Raw genomic sequence first — 15451 nt, 5'->3', positions numbered from 1 at the left:
TGAAGTTTAATGGAGAGAGAGATGGAATTGATTTCAAGGAGCTGCATGAAAAGCATGAAGAGTTAGTAGGAAGTATTAATGTGGGTGATTTTATCCCTTGGCTAGGATGGATCAATTATGTAAATGGTGTGGAGGATGAGGTTAAGAGAGTTACTAGTGATATGAATAGGTTTTTGGAAGGATTAGTACAAGAGCATATGGATACGTTACGAGGCAGAAAGCAAGGGGTAAACTATGAGAAAACACAAGACTTCGTTGATGTTCTGCTTGAATTGCAACAGGATGATACAACTGAAATGAGCCTGAACAGACAAAGCATTAAAGCTATTATACTGGTATGCTCTAAACAAACATAATCTTGATGTTAAAGTTAAATTATATTGATGCATCTTTCAACCAATTCAAAATTAAAGGTCAAATGAGAAGGATGCGAGAGATGCTTTTGCATTTTTGGAACAAAATATGCACACGACCCTTGAAATGAAATGTGAGAGTTGACCACTAATCCGATACGTTATCAATGATAAAAGTGCTAAAGTAAAATATAATAAAGTTTCATAATTATACGTAATTATAAAAACATGTAAACAAGCTTTTTGATCTTTAACCTTTTATTAATTAGTAACATTTGTTTACGCGAATCACATTGAAATCGTTATTTTTTTTTTGAACAACTTATCATGCCATAACGTCTATTTTTCAATTTCGGACTAACGGAATATTACGAAAAACTAATATATTAAATTTATGAATAATATATTTAATAATTATAACTGACCCAGGGTATCGCCCGGGGTAAAATACTAGTTTTTTAAAAAAAGTTGCACACATGTTCTCATTTTGTAAAAAAACTTATTGAATTCGTTTCCTATAAGATTTAAGGTCAAATGAGAAGAGTTTTTCTTGTAAGTTTTTAATTGTTATAATTGCTTTTATTTAGGCTTCAATTATCACCTTTGAAAATTTATATCTTTGAATATATATTTGGAAAAGTTATAAAAAAATTAATTCTTGAATACATACCTGGAAACAAAATCCCAAGTGATAATATTTTGATATTAATATTGATGTACCAACGGCAAAGATGCAATTGTTAAAAGCAACGGAGATGATATACTACAACTTACCACTAAGGTCAAAAGAAAGAAAGAAGGAAAAATGGATTAGAATATCCTCAAGTTTGACTCCGCATTAAATACCCACAACTATAAGTCATTTTTGAATACCCCCGACTATTGGGGAGGTTCGCCAAAAATGTACATAGATAACTTGTAACCTGTTAGCAAAGTAATTTTTTTAATTTTTGATTTCTCTTTTATTTTTATTTTCAATTTCTACTCCCACCCACCACCATTTCAGCCACCCTCTCCCCCTCCACCCTGGCCCCTCCCCCTCCCCCTCCCCTCCACCGCCGCAACCCTCCTGCGAGCCCAGCCCCCCTCCCCCTTGATTTTCGTGGCAACCCCCTCCCCTCCCCCTCGATTTCTGCGGCAACCCCCTTCCCTCCCCCTCAATTTTCGCGACAACCCATCTCCACCATCACACCTTTTCCAACTACTCTTTCTCTATCCTCCGGTCCTCCCGACCACAAACACCCCAACCATGCCACCCACAAAAAATTCAAACCACAACAACCACTGAAACAACCATAACGACCACAACCACCACCAAAACAACCATAACAACAAAAACCATAACAGCTTCAACATGAAAATAACACCACTCACACAACCACAAATAAGACCAAGATGCAGCAACACCACGCAACCACCAGAGCAACTGGGTGGGGGTGGTGGGGGGGTTTGGTTTACCAGTTCATCCGCTCATAATAGGTAAATGTATTTTTGGCACACCTCCCCAATAGTTGGGGGTATTTTAAAAATAACCCATAGTTGTGGGTATTAAAGCGGACGGACCAAAGTTGGGTATATTCTGATCCATTTTTCAAGAAAGAAAGGAAAAAGTCACCCCAAATTATGAAAATAAAGATTAATTTTCTCATACCCTTTCCTTAGTTCTTTATATTTTAAAATTAGAATCTCATCGCATATCTACAGAGTTACTATATATTAACATCGTTATTGTTTATATTCTTTTTTGAGATGTTATCCAATACTTACCATATTTCTCATTTGGATAACCTTTTAAACAAAGCCTTGCTTTATTATTAATCACATGAGTCATGTTTCAATCTCTTTCATTCTCCTTGGTTCATATGCCATTTTCATATGTTACAAGCACTAAGAAATCGAGGTAGTATTATTAGATATTTCTTGTCTTTCTTTCTACTTGCAACACTGTGGCATTTAAACCATTTATATTCCGACTTTAATGATGTTGGATTTGTCTCATTGTATATCTCTATATATCAATTCTTTTTAATAATTTTTACTAGAAGATAATAAAGATATAAATAGACAAAGTTGTGCGTATTGTTGCAACCAAAACGTAATATGTTGTTTAATGTTGTAATTGTGCCATTATTTACTACAGGACATGTTTGTAGCTGGATCCACAACTACTTTTGCAACACTAGAATGGGCCATGTCAGAACTCCTAAGGAATCCCAGGGCAATGGAATCACTTAAGAAAGAAGTGAGAGGAATTACAGGAAACCAAGCCACCATAACAGAGAATGATTTGGAGAAAATGGAGTACTTGAAAGCAGTGATTAAGGAGACTTTCCGGCTACATCCTCCAGTTCCCTTATTACTGCCTCGCATCTCATCTCAGGAAACACAGATCAATAGTTTTGATATACCTGCCAGAACACAAGTGATTATTAATGTATGGTCCATTCATAGAGATCCAACATTTTGGAACGAACCTGAACAGTTCATACCAGAGAGGTTTATGAACTCTACCATAGATTTTAAGGGGCAGCACTTCAATTTGCTACCATTTGGTTCTGGTAGGAGAGGTTGCCCCGGAATTATATTCGGCACTGCAAATTTAGAACTTGTCTTAGCAAAGCTCATGCAGAAGTTCGATTGGACATTGCCGGAAAGAGCAGAGGGAAACACTTTGGACATGGTGGAGCACCCTGGACTTACAACCCACAGGGACACTCCCCTTATTGCCGTAGCAACACCTTATTATACCTAAAAAAGGTTTAATAACTGCAGCAAATTAAAAATGCAAGATACAAAGAACTATGCAATAAACCCTCCTAAAAAATTATTATACTAGTATTTATTAAGGAAAGTAGTCAACAGGCAAAAACATATCATTCATCAATGTCTTTCTACTTTTATTTTGCTTCTTCAATGTTGGTACATTAACTTTGAAGTGCAAGAATTTTAGGGATCTTGTTACCCATCAGGCCAAAATATAGCATGCATCATTCATCAGTTTATTTTTTTCTCATTTTCTTTCTTCACTTTTCACATATATAGGTAAAATAGCCTATATAGGGACAGTCTTTAAACACAGAGCAACAATTCATCCAAGCTCACAAAGTGCGACTCTTCTCGGTAATAATTTTTCTGGTGTATAGGTTATATGATGCGGACAAGATTTAATCCCAAGTCTTAAAAATTCCATCGATCTTACCAACTAAGCTAACAAGCATTCACGCTACTGTTGGCATTGATAACTAGATAAAAAAACGGTGACTTGAGTTTCCCAAACAACATTTCAAGAAATTCATTGAAAATTGAAATTAGGACCACAGTTGGCCACAAACAATAAGATATGTTGTCTCCAAAATCAACAATCTTTGAGTCATAAAATAATCACTTTGACAGAAGATATATTATGGGACGATATGACGAAAACCAGAAAAAAAAAAAAATACTTATACTATTATATCTTCACTTCTGTACAAATAACCATATTTCTGTGGATGTTGACAAGTATTGCACAAAAATCATCTATATAAGCCAAAAGGCACTAAAATTCTTGGGCCGCTCAAATTTGGCTCTAAGCAAAAGATGTAACAAAGTTTGCTACTGTGTCAAATATTCAAGGATTTCAGAAAACTCAGCAACAAATTCAAACCACAAAAATTTCGCTGTATAGAGATAAGCAGAAATCAACGTTATCCAACAGAAAAGGGATACGGTGTGGGCCCTTGAAGATATTTACACAAACCGGAGCATATGAGATTTTATTCGTTTCAAAAACAATCATGTGATATACATATAGAACTAGTTTCTTAAACCGTAAAATACACGAAATCAATGCATCATGTAACTCGTAATTTTTATTTTTTGAAAGAAATCAGAGATAAAGAGCAAAGGTGACGTAACTCTTAATCGTCTTTTTCAATATTACTTCATGAGTCTCATAATGATTATAGCAAGTCGACAGATATTTTAAAGAGTCGAAAAGTAGAGAACAAAAAAAAATTGACGGGTGAATGTAGTCCCAACTTAAAAGAAAGGCAAAAGAGAAATTTAGTAACATATTCCAAATGAGTAATGGAGTAATTAATATGAGAAAGAGCGAGTAGTTAATATGGCTTAATTGACTTAGAAATCATAACTCTGAAATTTCAATGATTTGCCAAATGCAACATTTTTCTGTACATGATCACTTTTTTTATTGCGATTCCAAATCTTCACCAACTACGAAGATTCCCTAGATTCGACCAAGCTAAAAAATAGGGAGATTATAAAGACAGCAGGATAGTAGTTTCCTGATTCTGCAAAAACTCACTGGCCAACTGAGTGACTGATAAAATAACCACAAATGGAAGGCATCATTCCTTTGTTGGTCTGTGCTTTTATTTTCTTAGTTGCGCTGCTCAAGTTTCTCTTTAATCATCAAACAAGCCAAAAACTCAATCTCCCACCAAGTCCATCCAAGCTGCCCATAATTGGAAACCTTCATCAGCTAGGTAAAGTACCTCCTTTTACTCTTAGAAAACTCGCACAGAAATTAGGACCCATAATCTTCTTACAGCTCGGCGAGGTTCCAACAATAGTAGTTTCATCTGCTACCATGGCGAAGGAAGTGATGAAGACGCATGATCTTGCATTCTGCAGTCGGCCACAGCTGTATTCTGCCAAATGGCTCTTCTATAACTGCACCAACATTGTTTTCGCCCCTTATGGTGCTTACTGGAGGCATGTACGAAAGATAAGCATACTTGAGCTACTAAGCAATAAAAGGGTTCAATTATACGACTTTGTAAGGGCCGAAGAAGTATCTCGTCTAGTTACAAGAGTTGCAGATTCCTGTTCACGAGAAATCAATCTTACAAAGCTACTTGGCTTGTACGCGAATGATGTCCTCTGTCGAGTTGTTCTCGGGAGGAACTTCTCTGAGGGAGGCGAATATGACTTGCATGGTTTCCAAAGCATGCTTGATGAGTATCAAGAGTTGCTTGGGGGTTTCAGCATAGGAGATTTCTTCCCTTCTAAGGAATTCGTACACACACTAACAGGCCATAAATCAAGGCTTAAGAAGACATTTCAACGGTTTGATAGCTTTTTCAATGAGGTGGTGCGAGAACATCTAGATCCACATAGAAAAAAAAAGGGAGAGAAGGATCTCCTAGACGTATTACTTGATGTGCAAAAAGATGATTCAAGTGAAATGCCTCTAACCATGGACAATGTCAAGGCTATTCTACTGGTAAGACATTAAAGTTATAATTTTTGCTAGTTCACAAATAACAAAATTTCTGTTTTTCTACCAAGTAGTATGTGGTCTAGTGGTTTGGTTTGTATCTCACAACTTTGATGATGTGGGATCAAACCCCACTAGGGGCACTTTGGGGATGGGGATTTCCCCCTTACCATCCCCCCTACTCCCAACAGGCCTTGCGGGCTGGATTGAGACATGCAAGGTTCCGGTCTGGTAAGGACGCCTTCTCCTTACCTTAAAAAAAAAATTTGTTCTTCTATTAGTTGAAAGTTTGTCTTTCATGGTCATCAACACACAACTTGACCATTAAAATTTTTAAATTACGCATTAGTAAGTGGCAAATAAAACAGTTAATATTCTGATAATACACATTAAGATCAATTCAACAAGCTCCACATGATAATACACATGTTAACATATTTCCATACTCCCTCCGTCTATTTAGTTGTTCCACTTAAACTTTGTGCAATATTCACCTATCCCACAATTATTCCCGTATTTTTTATTAGCTAATACTACCTCCGTTCTTTTTCTATTGCAACAATAGAGTTTTCACGTTTTCCAATGCATAACTTTAACTTTTAATATCTTTCATTATTTTTTAGTAAATATTATATAAATATGATATTATGAAAGTATAAATCGAGACGAATCTAACAAGATCCACACGACTATATTTTTCCTTATGTAAAAATCACAAGAGATAGTGGAAGGGTGGTGAGTGAATAGTGTAAAAAACTCATTGTTGCAATAGAAAAAGAACGGAGGAAGTAGTACATTAAAGATACTAATGGTCAAACGAGTATATATATATTAGGGAAAATATGATAAAAGTTTATAAAGTTTGACATCCGAAAAGGCTATGTTACAACAAGAAAAAACGAAGCAAGTAATATCTCTGGCTAGTTCACTTATTATTACCATATACTACATTTTTTTCTGATTGGTAAGGAGAAATACCCTACAGGACACAGGTTGATTCGGCCTAACTACACACCCCCAAAGTGCCTCCATTGGGGTTTGATCCCACAACCTCAAAGTTGTGAGATGCAAACCTTACCACATGAAAAAGGCTAAATTCTAATAGATAGTATCTACTATGTGTGAAGGACATGTTTGCAGCAGGGACAGATACAAGTTTCATAACATTAGATTGGGGGATGACAGAATTGATAATGAATCCACAAGTAATGAAGAAAGCACAAGCAGAAGTAAGAAGCATAGTAGGAGAGAGGAAATTCATCTTAGAAAGTGATTTACCTCAGCTGCAGTACCTTAAAGCTGTTATAAAAGAGATCTTCCGCCTACATCCCCCTGTACCTGTACTCGTACCAAGAGAGTCCATCAGAGATGTTACCCTTGAAGGTTACAATATTCCTGCAAAAACAAGAATTTTCATCAATGTCTGGGCTATAGGAAGGGATCCAGAATCCTGGAAAGATCCAGAAAAATTCAATCCTGACAGATTCCTTGGTAGTTCAATTGATTTCAAGGGGCAGGATTTTGAGCTGTTACCTTTTGGTGCAGGAAGACGAGGGTGTCCAGGTATCACTTTCGGAACAGTCACTGTAGAGCTTGCTCTTGCTCAACTTCTCCACAGCTTTGATTGGGAGCTTCCACCAGGGGTTGAAGCCAAAGATTTAGATCTTTCAGAAGCTTTTGGTATATCTATGCATAAGACATCTGATCTAATTTTAGTTGCCATACCACGATTTCTCTGAAGATGCTAACTATGTATGAGATATTGAGATATGTTCTTTTAAAATGAATTACAATAAGCTACCTAAAGAAGAGACTTGTATTATTATGGCATAAACAGCTGCATGAGGAAATAAACACGCAAAAAAGCCTGTGCAGTATGACGTCTAGGTATACATTGACCATCTATTTTTCATGAAAAATACAAACAAATATTATCCCATAGTACGCAAAGATAGAGCATATATTTCTTTATTGAATGATGAGAAGATTAAACCAGTCAGGTATTACAAGAAAGATGATCGTTTCCTGTCTATTGCTTAAAAGTTAAAACAAATGCGGAGTGTGAAATGCTATGTGACAGCATTATTCAACCTCTATTTTTTGTCATCCAGGCCATGAATGGGCAATGAAAAACTTCAACATTTAAAGATTAACCTTCAAATTTTAATTTTCTCCACCAAAAGATTGAAAATTTTGAAGGGGCATAAATTAATATTAAAATATAATCTATAAAACGTTTCATACAACATTCTATGGCATATTACAAAATTGATGGACGGATGAAACTCAGTTACACAAGGATAGAAGAGATTTGGCAAGTAGTTTCGATATCAATAGAAACAAAACATGGTTGCCATTTGCACGTGTGGAGTGAATGACTTCAATGGCAGAGTGGCATTCAGTGGGATCGTATTTCTTGTACGTAACGGGCCACTTGCTGAGCACCAAGATACAAGGCGTCTGCAGCAATAACCAGTCCAAGCTACAAAGAGAAAGAGAGAGACCACATGTTATCAATCCATAAAGCACAGAAAATTACTTTGATCACCAGTTGTTGCCTGCATTCATACCAAACGTGCAGAGAAAACTAATCTATATTGCCATCCTTCTTTAGCAGCAGCAGCTCTTTGCTGATCTGTCCAACTGACAATAACATACATTTTTCAGAGCTTGAGGCAGAAATAGCCAGATTCACATAATAGAGAACTCAGGTGATTCAAGTCATATTGAACAGAGTACTTACCCAAGGAACTCTGAAAGACCTCCAATTCCAGCAAATTTAAAAGGCTGTGTACCTTCCCTCTGGAGATCCTGCACATTTATATCACAAACCATTCACCATTAAACTCCTTTCAAAGAATAGACAAGAAACAGAACATTTTGGACATAGGTACTAAAGAATACCTCTTCTTCTGCTGCTTCTAAACCCCCTTGAACCCAGAAAACATTTTTGTAGCCGGCATTACAAAGCAGCTCACAAGCAGCTAAAGATCTGCCCATCAAATTCGCTCAGGGTGTCAGTGGAAAATAAGATATACACGTAAGACTTTACCATCAATGTAGGATCTCACCATCTGAGTATTCAAATGATTACACTATTAATGAGCTAATGGCACAGATCCAAATGATAAAACAGCCTAGCAAGTACAACATTGAGGAGGAACAACAACATGATCCAGTCATCCACAATTAGAGGTTGAGTTGATAGGCAAAATGATGCTGTCTCATAACTTTGTTTCATTTATTTGGCAACCAAGGTTGTTAGTATTAATTAGAATCGTGCAGATGCAGAACGATAAAAACAGCCTACCAAGTGCAACGTTGAGGAGGAACAACAACATGATCCAGTCATCCACTATTAGAGGTCGAGTTGATAGGCAAAATGATGCTATCTTATAATGTTGTTTCATTTATTCGACAACCATAATCCTCCATATACTTGCTCTTCTGCATCTATTGCTAAAAATATACTGTATCATTTCATTCCCCTTCTATGTCTTCCTTTCATGGAAGACAAGGATGAATCGGTAAAAAACATCATTGACCAAAAAACTCATGCAGTTTAGTTAATTCAGAGACTCAGAGCACACCAAATTTAGAAATATTAATACACCCAAGTAAAAAAAAAAAAATTTAACGACAAAAGTAGTCATACATGATGCAGTCAACTCAATTCACTGATAATAGAGCTGAGACTTCATACTACTAATGCAGGGAAGGTAATCCACATCCCAAAACTTTCTGAATATAGCGAACACTTTATCTAATTCAGCAAATACCATCAGTTTCAAAGACTTAAAAAAGTTCCATAGCAACAAAAGTGACCCTACACAATCAATTAGCTTGCTTGCCTGTTCTCAGATTGATAAGGCAAATACTAAACATATCACCTTAATCCCTTCTGGCACGCAACAATAAGATCTGTATCTTTTGAAAATTTCTCCTCAACTTTGGATATGAACTGGCTGAAAGAATCAAATGAAAAGAAAATTAAGATCCATCATTCACCAAAGAGGAACTGGGTCTCAAAAGTAACGGGTGGTGACTACTATCATACCTATTATAGGAAAGTGTAGGCACACCGCTCCACCATCCTCCTACAACAAATGAAGAATCAGAGATGGTTGAATGACTTATCTAAACCCTTCACGCAAGAAATGAAGAAAGCCATTTGTTTTAAGCAATTTAATAAATATACAAATTTGTCTTCCTTATTTCAATTTGGATAACACTTGCATGGGTTGTGTATGTGTCTATTTGAAGTACCATAAACTTTACTGGACTATATAATGATAAACTTCATACAGGAAAGCCAAAGAAGATAGGCATCAAGAAGTACCCATCATGAAATTTGTTGCCTTTCTTGAGAGTGTTCCAGCATCAAGTTTGTCATCAACGTCGAATATGGGTGTCCAGGTTGAGCCCTTAACCCACGCCTGCAACATCATTCAATTATTATGTTGACTAGAGATGATAAAGGATCATAACCACCATAGGATTATTTCTGTCTCATGGCAAAGATGTAAATATTATTTTTAGGCTAATTATAAAGCATTGATATGGAATGGGAGTAATCAACATGACTAATAGTGTTATTAGTGTATAACGAGTGTTAAGCACAAAGTTTATTGACTTGCAACAACAGGACGAGAAACAGAAATTACAGACACATGTTGTATGTTTTTTCTTTCAAACTATAAGTTCCATGCATAAGGAGTAAAGACTAAATAAACCAAAACAACTAATGCAATACCATGACGCTTAATAACCAGAACAGAGATTCCAAAAGCATAATTAATAAAGCTAATGATGATACATCCCAATAGCTCCAAAATGAAGCAAAGCAAACATGCATCCCCAAGCAAAGCGGATGGGAATAGATCAAGTATTCACCTTGTTACGCTCTGATGCTGGGCGAACATCAAGCAGAGTCTTACCAGAGAGCTGGATTGCATACCCAGCCTCCCTTGGTGTCAAAGGTTTGACCTTTCCCTCTCGCACCTATGCAAAAGAGTTTGAAAGCCTGAGGCCCAAAATATAAAAATTCTCACACTCATACCAAGATTATTATACCACGAGAAAACTGAATGCCTGTCGTGCAGTATATCACATGTTTCAACCCAAAAAACATGGCTTCCAGACCATCACAAAGCTACTACTAGAAATCCAAGCAATGATGTAAATCCTAGCCAATGCCTTGTTCATTTAGTTGAATCCCTTAGTCTCTATTTGAGAATAAGCAATCTACCATACCACCAGAAAGCTCTACTACAAATCCTAACAATGAGGTAGCCATTTATGATGGAAACAATCACACAGTGCAATATGCTCTTTCCACAGCTCGGCTGTACGAATTTAGTACATTATCCACAATATAATTCAATTTCGTCCCACCATATTTATATCCCTACTCAAAGTCATATAAAAACACTCCTAATAACTTATTAAAAATAACTAGTAATTCTAAATTTGCTTGTTTGTGAAAACCCTTACCCATTCCAATTACAAACAACCTAGATTCACACATAGCTACTTCAACCCCAGTTAGAAGAAGTTCAACACAGTATATACATTTAAGCAGAGAAGCTCAAAATTCAACAAAAAAAAAGGGATAACTTTAATTTAAGATAATGCAGTAAAATTATACCAAAGCCTCCCATCGTTTCCTTGCAGCTGCCATATCCTTCATTTGCCTCAATTCATACTCTTCTTCCACTACTTGCATTCTGGGTACTTTCCAATTCTATGGAATATAATAAATAATTAAATAAACACCGTTTTCAATGAATTAATATCATGAAAAAATTAAAAATGAACCCAATAATGAAATATTCATAACATAGCATGGAATTTACTAGAAAGTTAGAAGCTTTTTACATACCACAGTTTTGCGAATTGGGGTTTGTTGGCCATAACATGGGTCACAAATTCTGAAAGTGCGTCCTGTTGTAGAGTAGTTAGTCCTGCATTTTCCGTGAAATTTAGAGGGTGAAATTTTGGGAGTGGAGAGAGGGAGAAGTCCAAAGGTTTCCATTGCCAATTGAATTGGTATATTTTACCGGTATTTGTGGTTTGAGTTCCAGAATCTCTTGCTGTTTGTTCTTTAACCCATAAAAAGTTAAAAACCACCTTATTATTCAGGGTTAGTTCATGATACGCAAATTAGACGGTAGACATGGTTCTATCATGAGAACGGTAGATACGGATGAAAATGGTATTGTTTTGTTATTACAATTAAGATTTGCAATTTTGCATGAATATATGTTGGACTCACCTGAATTTCTCTTTGCTCAATTTTTTTCACCAATGTGCATTGAAAATCAATAAATATTCAGTTTTTTGCAATGAACCTTGTAGTACAATGAACACACGTTATTGTTTAGTGAACATTTGCAATTTCAGAAGAGTTTTTTGCAGGGATATACCAAGGTAATAGGATATTTTGTAGGGATATACCTCACTAATTATTTTGTAGGGATATACCAACCTAAATTTAAGTTTTGTTAAAAGGTACCAAAAACACTATTTTCGACGAGAAAGTCAAATATCCGTCCTTTGACTTGGTAGGAACTTGCGAGTGAGCCATAAATGTTGAGTTTTACCCCCTCAACACGTGCATACTTTTGAAATGTTTTTTTCAACAATTTTTTTTAAGAATTTCCTCCCTTAATAACCGACCTCCTCCCTCAACATTTCTCTCTCCTTAAACCTTGAAAATGACCGCTCTTCAATTCAGTAAGAAAGGGTGTCACGGAATCATTGCAAGGTATGATGTCTTATTTTAGCTTTAATCCCAATTCAATTTACTTCTTGTGTTCTTCAATTGTACTATGTGGTTTGAATTTGTGCTATAGGGTATAAATTAGGGTTAAGTTACCAAGTCAAAGACCGAAAATTTGACTTTCTTACCGAAAATATTATTTTTGGTAACTTTTAACAAAACATAAATTTAGGTTGGTATATCCCCAAAAAAAATATTAGTGAGGTACATCCCCACAATGCTCTATTACCATAGTATATCCCCGCAAAAAACCTCATTTCAAAATGAAAATTTTAGTGTACTACACACATTCTTTTGTTGAATGAATAATTGCAATTTTTGATTGAACATTTTCGATGCTACGAATTTTCAAAATTCAAAATTGCCGCTGATTTTCAAAATTCAAAATACGTTTCAACTTTACTATTGTTCATTTCTCACTTTATTCAACCTACTATTGATTCAAATTGCTACTTTGTTCATCCAATGCAAGTACTTCAAAATGTTCTTTCAAATTACTTATAAACTTATTGTGATGAATATTTATGTTGTCATTATTATTCTTTGTAATGTACAAATATGATTCTGCGATGAATAACACACTATCTATAATAAATAATTGAACTAAATATTTATACAATTATTAAAAAAACAAGTAATTACAAAAGATTGTAAATTCAAAATATCTCTATTATATAAGGGAAGGGGGGAGCAATGGTGTCCTCTTTTGAAATGCCTATTTTGCCCCCTTCCCTTTCTAAATTACAAAAGGAATGTCAAAATCATAATTGGCACTCAAAAAAAAAACTACCGAAAATTAATTTACAACACTCACTCACAAATCACTTAAAAGAAAAAACTTTACCAATCACTCATACAATAATTGAGAAAATCACGTTATAAAAATCACGCAAATCACTCAAATAATCAGGAAACTTTATTAAAAATTAAAATTAGCATACAAACTATAACTAATAGCCTAGAACGTCAATACATACAAAAACATTTACAAAAATTTACTTAGAAATCACTATTCTCAAGAACCATTCACAATTAATGGTGGGTCATGATAAAAAAAAATAGAGGTGTATTTGTAGTGAAATTGAAATTTAGAAGTTAGACAAGGAAAAAAATTATTTACTTTTTTATAGTGTTCCCTATATATAATGAAACTTTTTACATATATTTGGACCTATCTTTTTCTATTATATAATTGTGATTAATTATCAAGGTAAAAAGGTTAATAAAGTACAACATATCTCTATTATATTTCTATTCTATAAGGGAAGGGGGGAGCAATGGTGTCCTCTTTTGAAATGCCTATTTTGTGCCCCTTCCCTTTCTAAATTACAAAAGGAATGTCAAAATCATAATTGGCACTCAAAAAAAACTACCGAAAATTAATTTACAACACTCACTCACAAATCACTTCAAAGAAAAAACTTTACCAATCACTCATACAATATTGAGAAAACCACGTTATAAAAGTCACGCAAATCACTCAAATAATCAGGAAATTTTATTAAAACTTAAAATTAGTATACAAACTATAACTAATAGCCTAGAACGTCAATACATACAAAAACATTTACAAAAATTTACTTATAAATCACTATTCTCAAGAACCATTCACAATTAATGATGGGTCATGATAAAAAAAAATAGAGGTGTATTTGTAGTGAAATTGAAATTTAGAAGTTAGGCAAGGAAAAAAATTATTTACTTTTTTATAGTGTTCCCTATATATAATGAAACTTTTTACATATATTTGGACCTATCTTTTTCTATTATATAATTGCGATTAATTATCAAGGTAAAAAGGTTAATAAAGTACAACATATCTCTATTATATCTCTATTATATAAGGGAAGGGGGGAGCTATGGTGTCCCCGAATGAAGAGATTATGTTACTCCCCTTCCCATTCTAAATTACAAATTCACTTACAAATCAAAGGGGACTTCAAACAAAAATACAAATATAATTATAACAATCACTCACAAGTCAACTGAAAAAATTGCATAATTTACGTTATCCAAATCACTAAAATGAGAAAACTTTACAAAAACTTAAAAATTCACTTACAAACTACAACCTATGAAAAAATTGACTTGAAATCAAAGTGTCCACTTTCTTTACAATTTATGAAGTACTGTACTTAATTCAAAAATCAACTAAAAAATTATAATATTAAAAATCATAAATAAATTCAATAAAATTTCTATTTTGTTCATAGAATTTAACTTCGAAAAGTAAAAAAAAAAAAAAACAAAAAGATTAGTGAGAGACTTAAGTGACATAAATTAAACCAATCAAATTTTGCAATTAAAAACAATTATACTTCGTATGTCTAATGTTCAAATTTTGACTCTTAGGTCGAAGAAAATCAAGTTTCTGTTTCGAGAAAAATTCAAGCACGCATCGCGTGCAAAAAAATTCTAGTATTATGTATCCAAAGGTAAAAATATAACTAAAATAATACAGTAGGTCCCATATGAACCCCAGGGTCTTACAAAAAAACATTTATTGCCAACTAAACACTATTGAGTTCATTAAAAATATGTTCTTGCTTTTAACCTTCATCCCATTCCCAATTGATTTGATCTTTGTGAGATTTCGACATCGTAACATATCATTAGTTGATTGAATTAGTCAAGTTGAACTAATACAAGAAAGGAGCAATAGTTAAAACAAAATTCTTCAAGTTTATAATATAATGAATATAATCTTTCAAACATACAATGAACGTACTTTAATAATATAATAAACATGCTATCAGACACACAATAAATATATGATCAAATATAACGAGCATGTGACTAAAATGATTTTAGTTAATACATGTTAGTAATACAATGAACATTGGCTTAAAATTGTACAAATTGTACTTGTAAATAGTATAATAAACACCATAATAATACAAAAAACATTTAAACAATCAAACATTTGTAGACATATAAATGATAATTAAGCCATCATTAATTCATAGAATTTTATTGAATATATTACAAACACATAATGAACATATGACTGAAATGCAACGAACATCTGACCAACATGTGTTTCAATTCAGCAAACATATGCTAATATGACAATGAACGTATGCCATAATTTATGTT

The 15451-nt window shown here is 34.2% G+C and overlaps 3 protein-coding genes across 4 annotated transcripts in view; 2 read left to right on the top strand and 1 right to left on the bottom strand.

The window, feature by feature from the left end:
* The window catches only part of LOC104908577 (cytochrome P450 736A117), a 4218-nt gene extending 852 nt beyond the window's left edge, over positions 1-3366 (top strand). Inside the window, exons 1-2 of the mRNA XM_010697698.4 lie at positions 1-335; positions 2494-3366. The exon at positions 1-335 is cut by the window's left edge and continues 852 nt beyond it. Coding sequence (XP_010696000.1) covers positions 1-335; positions 2494-3105 — 947 coding nt within the window. The 3' untranslated portion in view covers positions 3106-3366. The remainder of the gene's footprint in view (positions 336-2493) is intronic.
* Positions 3367-4216: 850 nt separating this feature from the next.
* LOC104908576 (cytochrome P450 71AP13) lies at positions 4217-7587 on the top strand. The gene is made up of 2 exons (XM_010697697.4): positions 4217-5580; positions 6702-7587. The coding sequence occupies exons 1-2, from the start codon at positions 4693-4695 to the stop codon at positions 7311-7313; spliced, it is 1500 nt and encodes a 499-aa protein (XP_010695999.1). The 5' UTR covers positions 4217-4692; the 3' UTR covers positions 7314-7587.
* A 171-nt stretch (positions 7588-7758) lies between these two features.
* On the bottom strand, positions 7759-11754 carry LOC104908575 (rhodanese-like domain-containing protein 11, chloroplastic). Of its 2 annotated transcripts, XM_010697695.4 has the most exons (10): positions 11456-11749; positions 11222-11317; positions 10468-10575; positions 9914-10010; positions 9632-9671; positions 9465-9539; positions 8479-8566; positions 8318-8385; positions 8145-8217; positions 7759-8056 (listed from the first exon to the last, which is right to left on the bottom strand). In XM_010697695.4, exons 1-10 carry the CDS (start codon positions 11606-11608, stop codon positions 7973-7975), a joined length of 882 nt encoding a protein of 293 aa, XP_010695997.1. In that variant the 5' UTR covers positions 11609-11749; the 3' UTR covers positions 7759-7972. The 2 variants fall into 2 exon arrangements, with proteins under 2 accessions (XP_010695997.1, XP_010695998.1); XM_010697696.3 differs by lacking the exon at positions 10468-10575 and having other exon boundaries at positions 11456-11754.
* Positions 11755-15451: the final 3697 nt, after the last annotated feature.

Source organism: Beta vulgaris, chromosome 7 (genome assembly GCF_026745355.1).
Source record: "Beta vulgaris subsp. vulgaris cultivar EL10 chromosome 7, EL10.2, whole genome shotgun sequence".
Classification (NCBI taxonomy): domain Eukaryota; kingdom Viridiplantae; phylum Streptophyta; class Magnoliopsida; order Caryophyllales; family Amaranthaceae; genus Beta; species Beta vulgaris.
The sequence above is the reverse complement of the archived record's forward strand: the minus strand, read 5'-3'. Positions and strand labels throughout refer to the sequence as shown.

Excerpts from the sequence above, each read along its gene's own strand:
- LOC104908576 (XM_010697697.4), top strand. The coding sequence starts at position 4,693 with ATGGAAGGCATCATTCCTTTGTTGGTCTGTGCTTTTATTTTCTTAGTT. Across the intron at positions 5,581-6,701 it reads ATGTCAAGGCTATTCTACTG|GACATGTTTGCAGCAGGGAC; the intron begins GTAAGACATTAA and ends CTATGTGTGAAG.
- LOC104908575 (XM_010697695.4), bottom strand. The coding sequence starts at position 11,608 with ATGGAAACCTTTGGACTTCTCCCTCTCTCCACTCCCAAAATTTCACCC. Across the intron at positions 11,318-11,455 it reads CCCCAATTCGCAAAACTGTG|AATTGGAAAGTACCCAGAAT; the intron begins GTATGTAAAAAG and ends TATATTCCATAG. Across the intron at positions 9,540-9,631 it reads CCTACACTTTCCTATAATAG|CCAGTTCATATCCAAAGTTG; the intron begins GTATGATAGTAG and ends TGATTCTTTCAG.